This window comes from Lissotriton helveticus, chromosome 8 (genome assembly GCF_964261635.1).
Source record: "Lissotriton helveticus chromosome 8, aLisHel1.1, whole genome shotgun sequence".
Lineage (NCBI taxonomy): Eukaryota > Metazoa > Chordata > Amphibia > Caudata > Salamandridae > Lissotriton > Lissotriton helveticus.
This window is the reverse complement of record NC_136069.1, coordinates 16477259-16491419: the sequence shown is the minus strand read 5'-3', so window position 1 is coordinate 16491419 and position 14161 is coordinate 16477259. Positions and strand designations below refer to the sequence as shown.

General features: G+C 48.4%; 1 protein-coding gene across 1 annotated transcript in view; it reads right to left on the bottom strand.

The window, feature by feature from the left end:
- Window positions 1-14161, bottom strand: part of PDE9A (phosphodiesterase 9A) — a 243595-nt gene that overhangs the window by 68010 nt on the left and 161424 nt on the right. Inside the window, exons 16-17 of the mRNA XM_078658368.1 lie at window positions 4702-4830; window positions 549-644 (exon numbers count right to left, since the gene is read on the bottom strand). Coding sequence (XP_078514494.1) covers window positions 549-644; window positions 4702-4830 — 225 coding nt within the window. The remainder of the gene's footprint in view (window positions 1-548; window positions 645-4701; window positions 4831-14161) is intronic.

Here is a 14161-nt window from a genome sequence, read left to right as displayed (position 1 = left end):
GGCGGTGCCCCGACCAATCACAACGCTCCACTGGGAGAGTTGTAATTGGCTTAGGGGATGGAGGCTGCCTGCTTCCTGTTCCTGTCGGAGGCAGGAGAGCAGGCGCAGTGAAGATGCAAGACGGGGCCAGAGGAAAGGTAGTTTTTTAAAATATTATGGACCACCCCCTCACCTGTGCAACCCCCCACCCCCACCCACCCGCGAGCCATGCCGGTCGCTACTGGGGAGAGGTACACCGGCAGCACACACTTATCTCATGGGTACAGATGGGACGGAGAGAGGTACAGCAGAGGTAAGCGGAGGGTGTATGCACAGTCACGGGGAACATCCTTTACAACGCAACTTTTACAACGCACTACCATTACGACGCAACTTTTACAACACAAGTTATTACAACGCATTGCGCTGGGGGGCGCTCCAGGATAGGGAATAGTCTGATTTACGTTGTAACGACTTGCGTTGTAAAACCTGCGTCGTAATGGCATGCGTTGTAAAAGCATGCGTTGAAACGTCATACATCCACAGTCACTACTCGCTCCACTACTCACTTCCTTCCTCGCATCCTCCACCTGCTTCTGCTGCTCGTAGCGGTCCAGCGACTCCCGCAGAGGGGGCAGCATCACCTCCTCAATTTGCGGGAAAAGCTGTTCAAAAAATAAATACAAAAAGTGACAGGTTGAGTGTCTTTCCCTTTGTGTCAGGGTAAGGGGGGGCGTCAGGCATTCAATACAACTGTGCTGCACACCTACTGGTGTTTTCTTTAGTGTGAGTTGGAGCCAGTCTGACCTTGGAGCAAGGAGGGTGTTACTACAAAGGGAGTGTGGAACTCCTGGGGGGCATCTTTACAAGCCCCTATCGCCACAGGAACGTCACTTTCTGCGACATTTCTGTGGCGATAGGTGCTTCACCTTATTTACAAGGCAGCTTTAAGCCAATTAACGTGGCTTAAGGCTGCCTTGTAAATAAGGCCCCCTTTCACACTATATTTAGAGTGAAAGGGGTGGGCAATGGGTATTGTGGTGGGAGTGCTGCCGCAACACCCAGTGATTGTTCACGCTGCCCCCTTTGTACAAGGGTGGCATAAATGGGACACTGTATCAAAAGCAAATTGCCAGCAAGGGATTTATTTTACAATTTCTTAGACAGCGTAGAGGATCTCTATTGAAAAGAATTTCAGATCCTAACTGTAAGCATCAGTTGCTGTATTATATTCAAATGTCCAATTATTCAGGACAGAGCAAAAAGTCACAATATACGGCTACCACACTAGCCAACAAATAAAGATAAAAAGAGGCAACACAAGAAAATTATGTATCAAAGTTGTTATTAATTTGAAACAATTGTAAGGGTTCTTCATCAGTAGTTAGAATAAAACATAATAAACTATTCTAATGTACAAGGAATACATTAATGTATCCAACAGTACAGTAGAATACGCCCAAACTGTTGCATATAATACAGTGACTACTGCTGCATTTGAGGTAAGTCACTGAACGCAAGGTGTCAGTAGTGGCAGAAGTGGACGTGAAGGTCAACGTTTCGGTCCTAGCAAGATAAATCACAAGACCATCATCAGGACGAATTGTTAAAAATATGCCGATGACCCTTGAGAACGAGGACCAGCTTTAACTAACTGTCACGATTAGGAGGTTTAGATTATAGCAGGTTCTCACTGAAAGGCTTTACTGGAATTTCAGGATCGAAATTTTTGGTCTTTGAATCACCATTATATTCATCAAAAGATTAGTTAGTCTGTTTGTCGAAGTCGAAAGAGACGTGCTTCAACCGGCAGAGGACTCTGCCGGTTGAAGCACGTCTCTTTCGACTTCTTGACAAGTGGGTTGATATTTAGCACCCGTTTTAGTTAGGGGAGCAAGGCAACTCATGTGCCTGGGTATTTAAACAACTGTTGCTAAATGGGAATGGTTGATTGCCAATCAAAGCATTCCCTGGAGAGTTAGAGGGGTATCAGAGTCGATTTTGTCGGGTTGAGCCGGAGGCCTGAGACGTTCTCAAAGGCCTGAAGGGCCCGAAGACATCTCGGGCCAGAACGGGCCTGGTACGCCAGGAAGAGCAGGACGTCGTCCACATGTAAGGTAATTTTGTCAGTGTGGTGGCTCCCCCAGGTCCAGCCCTGTACCAGGCCATCTGCCCGAATAATGCACGCCGGGGGCTCCATCGCCCGCGTGAATAGGAGTGGTGAAAGGGGACAGCCCTGTCTTGTACCTCTTGGGATCAGAAATATTTCTGAGAGGGCCCCATTGTTGAGTACACGAGCTCTAGGGTTGGAATACAGAACCCGGACGAAACGACGGAAGTGCTGACCCAGACCCATCATTGTTAGCACATCCTCTAGGTAGAGCCAGTCGACCTTGTCAAAGGCCTTTTCAAAGTCGAGAAGGAGGAAGACCGGTTGTTATGGACTAATCAAAAAGCGTGCAAGCTTCCTTGCCAGACTGCACTGGTCCTTGGGAGCAGACCGACCTCTGAGAATCCCATCAGTGTAGGGAGTCAGTGGTTGGGTCTGGGTTGAGATTTAAGGTACTTGAGGTACTGAAAGAAACAGGTCCAAGGTACAATCATTTGGACATGATTACTAACATGATAACATGCAGACCTCCGCCCACTCTAAGCTCTATACCTTGGTAACTCACTAAGAGCTGTAACAGGATGAAGATTCTGCAAGCATTTACCAGAAGGGCGATCACTTTCTCACAGTTGGACGGGTGAGCAACCTTAAGTCATCAGTGTATGCGGCACTTTAAATATTGGAATAGGCTGCATGTATGTGCTTTGCTGGGCCCTTTTAATACATATTCAGCTTACAATACACTTCACTTCAGGCAGTGTCTTCACCTTCTTCACCTTGTCTCCGTTAAAACTCCAGCCAACAGCATTTCTGAGATGATTGTTCACTAACAAATACTGCCCACAAATTTACTTTGGATGTCCAATATTCTGTTAATCTGTCTGAATTTAAAATGCTTACAGAACTCTGTACTTCTTACATCTTTTAACGTTAGATAACAAGAACACTTGTGTTACTACATATAATCATTGACTTAAGGTCGTACTGGCCCATCAATAAGCTATCCTTAAAGCTTTGGTCAACTTTTTTCCTCAAGCGGTTCTGAACGACTACCAAAGTAAAACAAATGTTCTCTCAAGTGTGATCTGTATTGTGCTATTTAAGAAAAGATCGTCTTTTTGCAATCTGTCTATAATCATGAGATTGGCAAATTACATGTATCATATTAACGTGTTTTCGAAGAATATGCTTTCATTTTTATAACTGTGTTTTTTCTATACAATGACCAATGTCGCCAGCCGACCCAGGGCACTGCTATGGGTTGCAGATTAGCTTCCTCTTATTCTAACCCATTTGTTAGATTGATTAGGAGGACCAGCCCCCTCTAGGTCGGTACTAACACTTTTCCAGGCCTGGAGTTTGCGTGATAGCCTTGTGGTGGTGTTGTCTTGTTTTGTGTCCACTGAACTAATTAGACCAACATACCTGAAATTTAAGAGTTGAAGGTGAAAAGTTCAGCACTGGTGGCAGTGTATCTAATGACCGTGAGTGAGTTTGGTCACCCTAATCTTGATGAGCTGGAGAGTCAGGGTCACATATGTAACAATAACCTGTGACTTGTGCAGTACTGACGTCCAAAAACATCCCCTAGAAGGAACTTGCGTCGGTGTAAATTCTAACCAGGAATCTGACGGGAGCTCACAGCTTCATCTTTTAAAAACACCAATTTTAAGTCAAATAAAATTCAAGAGAAAAGATTTGCCAAAAGAAAAGATTTGTCAGTGCCCAAAAAGAAGTCAATAAAAATGATTAAATAGTGAGATTTGATTACACCTTCGAACTCACAAAGTAATGACGGTCAAAGATGTTTGAGAGGAGACCAACCTCATAACCAATGTACTCCAGTAGATCCTTTAGCTATTGTGAGTCAACTGAAGGAATGAACAGGGGTCTGTGTATTAAAGAATATGTGCTGTTTGTGTGGTTCACGTCATCTCGGGGAGCCATGCCAAGGAGGTTAGAAGAAAGGACCGTTGATTTCCAGATTGTTGTAACACAAGGTCTAGAGCGGAGCGCCAACCAGGAGTTTCAAATGTGGCAGTGGTTTGCAATCTGGGGGATATTTGTGAATGAAAGCTTAATCTACTGTTGTTTCAGTAAAGAACTGCGTATCCGCAAAGTCCTTTCAAGACATCTCTTTGCATCTCAACTCTGGCCATGTTTCTCCAGGGACACTAAAGATAAGCCCAATGGCAGCTCGAGGTTAGATCGCCTTTGGTAAAGAGGCTACTAGGAGGGCATAGCTCAACTTTGGTAAAAATATCAATAGGAGAGGCCTTGCTCACCATTGATTGCGATACCATAGAGTGGGCCTAACTGTTAAGTGATGAAGGTGGTACTCAAAAGAACCTTTCTTGTGTCCCAGTGAAAGTACAAGTAACAGGGACCTAACTTACCTTGAGTAAAGATACCTCTGGTGGTGACCTAGCTGAACTTCAATAAGGATACAGCTGGCAGGAGTGTAGCTCTCCGTGGCTGAATTTACCACTAGCCAGAGCCTAGCTCACCCTTGCATCAATCGTATGGGACTAGCGCACTATTGACACTACGCCGTTGATAGCACAAGCCCAGATCACCTTGAGTACAGACGCTCCTAGCCGGGGCTAGCTCACCTGTGTCACCGTCTCGAACATCGGGATGAGGAAGAACCGGATGAATCCAATCTGGGCTGTGGGCTTGGTGACCTTGTCTCTGTCCATGAAGGGGGAGACCGGAAGGCCCTCTGACTTCTCTCGGTCACTCTGTAAAGAATAAACACTTGAACATTAATGAAAGTATTCGATAGCATGGGCGATATCTCTTACTCGTTGGCACTCTCTGACCAAGCGACCCCTCTGATACCTGTCCAGGTGCCCCATATCAGGTCTTCTCCTAAGGGTCCTTGTGCTCTGTGTCCTAGTCGCCTTCCCACGCATGGCCTGTCTAGAGACCCTCTCTCCCCCATGTGACAGGGTCTCACTCCTTCCACTCATCTTCTCTCGTGGCCCGGCTGGTGCCTCACTCTCCCCTCTCATTCTGAGACCCGGTCGCTTCTGTCCACTCGTGTCCTCTCCTAGGGCCTCACCCTTCCTTCCAATGCTCTGTCCACTCTCCCACTCGCCTCTCCGTCCCTGCGTTTCACTCTGCCCTCTGTCCTGGTGCCTTCTATCCACTCTTGTTACACCCTGGAGCTAAACTCTTCCTCTTTCCAGCTGCCCTGAGGCCTCACTCTGCCCTCTGTCCTTGGGCCTCATTCTGGCCTCCACCTTCTGTCACTAGTCCCACCCTTCACTTTTGTCCTCTGTCCAGGGGTCTCACTCTGCCCTCTGTGCTGGGGTTTCACTCTCCCCTCTGTCCTGGGGTCTCACTCTGCCCTCTGTCCTGGGGGTCTCACTCTGCCCTCTCTCCTGGGGTCTCATTCTGCCCTCTTTCCTGCGGTCTCACTCTGCCCTCTGTCCCGGGGTCTCACTCTGCCCATTGCCCTCTGTCTCGGGGTCTCACTCTGCCCTCTGTCCTTGGGTATCACTCTGCCCTCTGTTCCAGAGTCTCACTCTGCCCTCTGTCCTGGGGTCTCACTCTGCCCTCTGTCCTGGGGTCTCACTCTGCCCTCTGTCCTGGGGTCTCACTCTGCCCTCTGTCCTGGGGTCTCACTCTGCCCTCTGTCCCGGGGTCTCACTCTGCCCTCTGTCTCGGGGTCTCACTCTGCCCTCTGTCTCGGGGTCTCACTCTGCCCTCTGTCCCAGGGTCTCACTCTGCCCTATGTCCTGGGGTCTCACTCTGCCCTCTGTCCCAGGGTCTCACTCTGCCCTCTGTCCTGGGGTCTCACTCTGCCCTCTGTCCTGCGGTCTCCCTCTGCCCTCTTTCCTGGTGTCTCACTCTGCCCTCTGTCTTAGGGCTGGTTATTCTCTGCCATTCTCTGTCCCGAGCCCCCTCTTCTCTCTCCCTCTGAGCTCGTCATAACGGCAGCGGAACGCCCACGCGGGGCTAATTCCCTTCCTGTGTGGGGTGTTCCATGGGAGTGGGCGGAGTCGTGACGAGCTCAGCTCGTCATGAGCACAGCTCCACTGTGCAGCATGACGAGCTGGTCTCGTCACGAGCACCGCGGCGCCCCGCGCCCCCCCCCCGCACCGCGGGGGAATTAGCCCAGCATGGAAGGGGTTATTGATTCAAAAGCCAGGTTTTTATCAGTTTCCTGAAGGCAGGTAGGTTTGGGCAAGATTTAATATGCCGAGGGAGGCTGTTCCATAATTCAGCAGTAGCGATAGTAAATCTCCTGTCACCCCAAGAACCTTTTTTTGTGCGAGGGTCCATTTAAAGGTTGTCCGTTGAAGAACGCAAGGTTCTGTTGGGAGTGTAAACACAGAACGCCTTCTTCAAGAAGTCAGGTTCGGTTTTGTTGATGGCCTTGAAGGCAATGCAAAGAGCTTTACATTTGATTTTTTTTTTTAAAACAAATTTTATTGAGTTTTTGTCACAAAAAACACACATCAATTGTAGCAATTACCCTATCCCCCGATCTTATGTAGGTGGGCCTTCACAATACAGTCATAAATAGTAGTCCCCAGCTTATACAGGGTCAAGGGTATAAAATCTCAATAAGGGCAGTCCTACCTAACTTGCTCTGGAAATTCCTATAGATGCTAAAGTTAAATCCCCCCCTCCCCGATTCCCCCCATCGGTGCATGGTTAACAGTGCAGTCATTGTGGTTCCGAAGCACAGGAGCCGTCAGGTAAGGGATCATGCAATATACCTGTCACTGTACAGGGGTATAGTGCAGACATAGTATTAGTCCTCCAGGTCGTGTCGTGTGTCATAGTCGCGTAGTGTTTGTACCAGGGCCTCCCACGCCTGTGCCATCTCTAAAGCCTTGTCATTCTGCTGTCGTCGTGCCAATTGGAACCTCAGTGTGCTATCCCCACTAGCCCATTTAAGGATCTCATTGCGCCATCGCACACCCGCTGGACTCGTCTGTGCCTTCCAGTGGCGCGTGATTTCGCGCTTCGCAAGGATGAGCCCCATGTCTATGAATTTGCTGGTAATCTTATTTTCAGGGGTATGCGGAAACCAATGGAGGACCCCAACAGCCATGTCGAACTGCAAGTCTCGCTCCGTCACCTCGTTAAGAGTATCACCCACTGTTTTCCAATAAAGGGCCAAACTAGGACATGTCCATAGCATGTGGTCAAGCTCTACACCAACTGCCTTACATCTGGGGCAACTCGCTGAATCTACATCAAAGTATTTTCTGATCCTTCCCGGGGTCAGGTATGCCCTATGAAGGATGTAAAAGTGGACTAGTTGGAATCGCGCATTGCGCGTGCTCTTCCAAGCCCGTCGCAGCAGTTGTGCCCATACTGTCTCGGGAATGTCTCTCCCTATGAAGAGCTTTACATTTGATGCAGCTTATTATATGTAGCCAGTGAAGTTTTCGAACTACCGTTGAGATTGATTGATACTTGGGGGTACATTCAAGCGGCCGCGTTCCGCACCATCTGTAGTTTGTTGGTGACTTTTTTCTGAGCGTTGACGAGAAGGCCATTACAGTAGTTGACTTTTGACATTACTAGGGTGCTAACAAGGGTTTTTCCGGCACTTGATGGAAGAAAGGGTAGGAGTTTTTTAATCATTCTGAGAGTGTAAAAAGATGACGAGACAATAGTATTGGCATGTGATGTGAAAGCCAGTTTGTCGTTGAATATGACCCCTAGATTTCTCACTTTCGATACTGGGGGAGGCGGTGGACCTAGATTGGTGGGCCACAAGTAGAGGACCAGACAGGATATAGCTTTCCAAAAATCAATACCTCTGTTTTATCGGAATTTAACTTTAAGCAGTTGTTAGCCATCCAAGTGCTGATAGCGAGCATTCCATCTTGGAAGCTGGCCGCAATTGCTCCTCCATCATTATGGATTGCAAGCACCAATTGTGTGTCATCGGTGTAGGATGTAAGTCCCATCCCGTGGGCTTTGATGACCTTGGCCAGGTCCGACACATAGATGTTAAACAGTGTTGGACTCAAGGATGAACCTTGTGGCACGCCGCACGGGAGAGTGAATGGAGAGGACTTGTAGTCGCCGAGACTCACAAATTGTGTGCGAATGGAAAGAAACGTGGCCAGTAGTTCTTTGGCCTTCAGTTTGATGCCCATGTTTGAGACACAATCGATCAGTGTAGCGTGATCGACGGTGTCAAAGGCTGCTGATAAGTCTAGCAGTACTAACACCGCGGCCCCACCTTACTCTAAGATTGTTCTAATTTCGTCTGCTGCTTTGATGAGGGCGGTTTCCGTGCCATGGTCTTTCCTGAAGCCGAATTGTGTCTCATCCAGGAGGTTATTGTCTTCAATGTATGGGGCTAATTGTGAATTCATTAATTTCTCAAAAAATGTTGCTGGAAAAGGAAGGCTTGTGATAGGTCTGTAATTTTTTGTATCTAGCGGATCAAGGTGCTGCTTCTTCAGCAGTGGCTTGATTATAGCCTTTTTCCATGTGGCAGGGTAGGTGCTGGTGTTAAACATGACGTTGCAGATGTCTGTTAGGTTTGGGGCCAGTAAATCAGGAATAAGTTTTGAGACAGTGGCTGGGCAAGGGTCAGTGGGGGAGCCTGACTTGATGGTTAAGATGAGGTCCTTGTTCTGTTTTGGTGAAACTTGGCTAAAATTCGAGAAAGAGGGGGTGTTTTCGTCGTTGTCAGGAGTGGCCGTCGAATATTAAGTTTTAGGTTGAGCTGCGAAGTTGACATATATGTTGCTGACTTTGTCTAGGAAGGCGCTGGCCAGGGCATTGCACAGATCTTGGGTGGGGGCAAGTGGAGGGTTTGTCAAGGACCCTGATAGTTTAGTGACTACCTGAAAAAGCTGTTTAGTGGAGTCTCGGGCCGATTCTATCTGACTGAGGTAGTATTTGCTTTTCTGCGAAATAATGAGATGCTTATACTTGGAGATGGCTTCCTTATAACGAGTTTTATCAGTGATATTGTAATCTCTGCGCCAACGTCTCTCAAGGTTCCTGCAACGTTCCGGCATTATTAAGCCATTCAGAGTAGTTGGAAGAGGCAAGTATAGGGTCTGGCGTAGGGTCGTAATTAGTGGATGACAGATGTGTTTTGAGGAGCTGCTGATCCAGGCGGCTCCAAGCTTTGAATTGTGTAGGCGGAGTGGGCATAGTATGCGGAGGGGAAGTTTTATTTGTCTGAATATCGAAGATGACTGCCCAATGTTCAGTCCAAGCCAGGGGTATGGTTTTTATTCATGATATTTGCCGGTCGCTGGTGAAGAGCCCGTCGAGCGTATGACCGGCTGTGTGAGTGGGGCTGGTCACCCACTGGCGGAGATCCACAGCCTCTGGTTCTGCAAGGAGGGTGGAGGCGTCATTGTCGTCAAGGGTTTCCAGATGGAGGTTGAAATCACCCAAGATGGTTAAATCCGCTTTTCCTGCTAAAGGTTCCAATAAGCTACCCAAAGTGAAGAAGAATTCCGCTCGAGGGCCTGGGGGACGGTAGAGGAGGGTTCCTTTAAAGGTTTGTGAATGATTGAGCTTCATGGTAAAGGTCACAGCCTCACAAGTCGTGGTGGGGATTCAAGTTCAAGTTCGGAAATTTGTATAGCGCACTACTCACCCAGAGGGTCTCAAGGCGCTTGGGGGGGGGGAAAGAGGAGGGGGGGGGTACTTTACTTATCGAATATCCAAGTTTTAAGTTGCTTTCTGAAGGAGAGGTGGTTCTGTACAAGGCGGAGGTGGGTGGGGAGAGAATTCCAGGTTTTGCCCGCTAAGTAGGAGAAGGATCTTCCCCCCATGGTGGATCTATGGATGCGCGGAATTGCGGCGAGGGCTTGATTGGATGAACTTAGTTGGTGGGTGGGGGTGTAGAAAGACAGTCGCGTGTTGAGGCATTCGGGTCCTAGGTCGTAGAGGGCTTTGTGTGCGTGGGTGAGGAGACAGAAGGTTATTCTCTTGTTGACGGGGAGCCAGTGGACGTCTTTCAGGTGACCGGAAATGTGATCTTGACGGGGGATGTCCAGTATGAGTCTGGCTGAGGCGTTTTGGATGCGTTGGAGTTTTTTCTGTAGTTTGGCCGTGGTTCCGGCGTAAAGGGTGTTGCCGTAATCAAGTCGGCTTGTGACCAGTGCGTGGGTGACCATCTTTCTTGTTTCGGTGGGGATCCAGCGGAAGATTTTTTTGAGCATGCGTAGGATGTTGAAGCATGAGGATGAGACGGCGTTGACTTGTTTGGTCATCGAGAGGGAGGAGTCCAGGATGAAGCCCAGGTTACGTGCGTGGTCCGTAGGTATGGGTGCGGTTCCCAGGGCTGGTGGCCACCATGAGTCGTCCCAGGCGGAGGGGGATGATTCTAAGATGAGGACTTCTGTTTTGTCCGAGTTCAGTTTTAGGCAGCTGTTCTTCATCCACTCGGCTACTTCTTTCATTCCTTCGTGTAAGTTGGTTTTGGCGGTGTTAGGGTCTTTGGTGAGGGAGAGGATCAGAGGATTGTCTCCGTCCTGACCAAATATTTGTCTTGGTGCATGATTGCTAGTCCGCCTCCTTTATTTAAGGTTCTGTCATGTCTAAATATGCAGTATCCTTCCGGGGTTGTGGTGCAAAAGTCCGGGCCAGACGAAGGGTCTCACCAGGTTTCTGTTATAAACAAAATGTCTAGATTTTGGTCTGTTAGGAAGTCCGGTATTTCATATTTATGCTAGGGGAGTTAGCGGAATTTATGAGCGCTAGGTGCATGCAGTGGTGGCTGGTGACATTTGAAAGTGGTGGGCGGAAAATTATTGTCTTACTGCACTGCGGCGTGCCAGCGTAGAGAGCGAGCCTGAACAACATACAGAGGGTTGGGGAATTTCCCCCCTCGAATTTTTTTTTAAAAGAGTGTACAAATGGTGCATTTTCAAGCAATTTTGAGGAAGCAGGAAGGTTAATAAAGCAATCCCAATACAGAACCAAATGGTTAGGTTAACTTCATGTAGTTTTAGAGTAGACTAGACTATACCAATATATGAATATAGGAACGGGTGGGGAGTTACTCTCGAGTGATTTACAATGGATATGTGGAGCATGTGGAGCGTAGTCACAAGTCCACCAAATACACACAGCCGTTTCAATGTTAGCCTATGGGCTTTGTGCGCCTGCATGCATCTTAATAATGACTTGCTTCTTGCAACATTGTGTAATAGCATTCGCCATGGCCTGCGGATTTCAAGATTTAACAGAAGAATATTTTGCATGCCCACGGGCCGTGCAGCCCAGGGGTCACATTCCTCATTATTATTATTATTATTATTATTATTATTATTATTATTCCTCATTATTCAACACATTTGGTCTCAAACATTGCTTAACACGAAAAACATGTCAATTTACAATGCCAATGGATTGCCTTGGGGCACAGGTTACTTTTCGCCCGCAGCACGCCCATTAGCAGACCGAAGGGCTCCTAATGGGCATGCGCAAAAAAGCGCAAACACAAGTGCGCATGAGTGGGCAAGGGTAAAAAATGTGCCCTCCGTCCCCACTCATGCGCACTTGTGTTGCTGCCTGCTGCCCCTGGTTACAATCATGTCAATCAACATGACGCCAGACCGCCCACCCCCTTCAGACTCAGAAGGGGGTGGGTGGTCTGACATCATGCTGACTGACATGATTGTCAGACGCCGAGGGAGCTGGGGGCATGGGGGCTACGCCCCCACGCCCCAATGCACGCACCGCGCCTGGGTGCACGTGATCCTGATTTATCTACATCGGTTGCGTCAGTGAGGGTCCTGATTCGTTGTAGGTATTCAGCTTGAAGGAGCAATTGGAGCAGCTGAAAGTTGAATTAGGGGCTAATGAGCATGTGTGGGGGCGAAGACAAGTGTGTCTATTGGTAGCAAGGCAAATATTTTTTAGCTGGGGACTAGAGTAAGTTATCATCATGTCAGGCTTTACTGATGTGACTGAGCCAGGGTTCGTAGCCCTGGGCCCGCTCCAGGCGCGGACAGGCGCGGACAGGCGCAGACAGGCTTGCCTTAGGCGTGCCTTCATCGCGCCAGCAGCGCAACCGCTGTGCGTCGGGGCAAGCATCCGAATTTATGCAGCCAGATTGACAACTAGACTGCTGACCGCCGTAATGCGTTTGTGTTGTCCAATCAGCACTTCCGGTCTGTGTCAGGGTTCCCTCCACACAAACGGAAGCATCCGTGGTGGACTGGGGAAGACGCTTAGCGACCGAGTGTGAATTACAGTGTGTCCAGGTAGGAATTTTGTGATTAAAATAGCCAATACACAGTGATGTGATTTAGCCGGTTCCATGCTGGTGACGGAACCCCTCCGTCACCAGCCTCGGGCGTGCTGTGCTGGTGACGGAACGGTTCCATCACGGCCCGCCCGGCACGCCTGCGCGGCAGCGATTTCGCGCCTACACTGAGCGTTCTATTGAGCGGGCGGGGCCGTGACCGAACCGTTCCGTCACAAGCACAGCACGCCCGAGGCTCGTGATGGAGCAGTTCCGTCACGAGCATGGGAGCGCCGCGCGGCATACCCCTTCCCCCTAGCGCTGTGGCGGACTTACCGCCGCAGCGAACGAGTTAAAAAGCAATTTTTCACAGATTAGATACACAGTGATGTGATTTTAAAAAAGCAATTTTCACAGATTAAATAAGCAGTTTAAAAGAAAGTATGGAGAGTTGCTGGAAGTCCTTTGCCAGGTGCTTTGCTCGCCAACTCAAAACACCGCCCTAAGCCTCCGAATTTATGCAGCCAGTATATTTTTATAAAATGGGGCATACTGCTTAGGTGCTTAGGGCGTGCCTTTACCTTCTTTCCATTGTTTCCCTACCTGTCCGTGCACAACCAAGTATGCAAACTGTGACGGTAGTTTGAGCATCCGAAGAATTCAGTACTATAGGTAGTCTCATCACGCATGGGTTTGTTTCTGGCCATTTTCTTAATTTTTGCTATAAAATTAAGCAGTTCTGGGATTCACATTGATGACATTTGCACGCTGCACGAGGACAGTGTTATGTTTGTGCTACTTAGAGAAAGGCAACACAAATGTTCCTTTTATAGCATTAATAGTGGAAAGATTAATTTCCTTTACACACTCCTGCCATCTAGTGGTTAATCCAGATTTGACTAGTGGCGTGTTTTCAAAAAGTAAGAAGACAACGAGTATTTTCAAAGACAATTGATTTGGTTTCCATTTTGAGTCATGAGTAAACTTGCAGTGAAAAAGCAAAGTAAAATATTTATTTCCGTATACAGTGCATCTGATGATAAAGATTGTGATGGGTATAGATTGCCTAGGCAACACCTACAACAAGACGTTGATGAGATGACGCTGTCCACAAAAAGGAGATTGGAAGAACTAACAAGGAATGTATCCTTATTCTACTGGTTTTTAGTAGGCCTGAGCCTAGTTCGCGGAATTTTGCTATGCGGTGCTCCGCAAAGTTACAAAAAACCTCAGCGCAGTTCCGCGAGTGGCGAAGTACAGTGCGAACTGCAGTTTGTGCTGGTATTTCTGCCCCTCGGGTAGAAATTCTTCCTGAGTGGCAGCTCGCACTTGCAAACTTACCGTTCGCGCTCGCAAACAGGGAAAAAACTCCGCTGCCATCGCGAAGCAGAGTTTTTCTGCACTCCGCGAGCTTCGCGGCGTGCCGGAGTGCAGAAAATTCTGCAAACTCCACGAACGGAGCGAAGTTCAACGCCCAGGCCTCGTTTTTAGGTCTGAACACCGAGATCCCATACAAGAAGATGGAGACTTAGGGGACAACAACGTGGTCTCAGGTGCAGGCCCGGGCAACTACCGATAGGTGGCATCATCCACCAGAGATCTGCTGGGCGAAGTTACGACAGGGGTCGCAGAAGGTGGGACCGAGAGAGGGATGGAAGAACCTTAAATTCATCTTGTTGCTGCCAGTCACTACTTGAATAACAAGCCACTTCTTAATCATTCTCTGTCCTTCTACATCTATCCTCAATGCTCCGAACAGACAATCCCTTCCCTCCATGGAGAGATCATCCTGTCCCTGACGCCCATCCCTACTCTTCTCTCGAAGCACCACCTTGTTCAGTAACATCACGGCTTTCGATTTATTCCATTACCTTAAT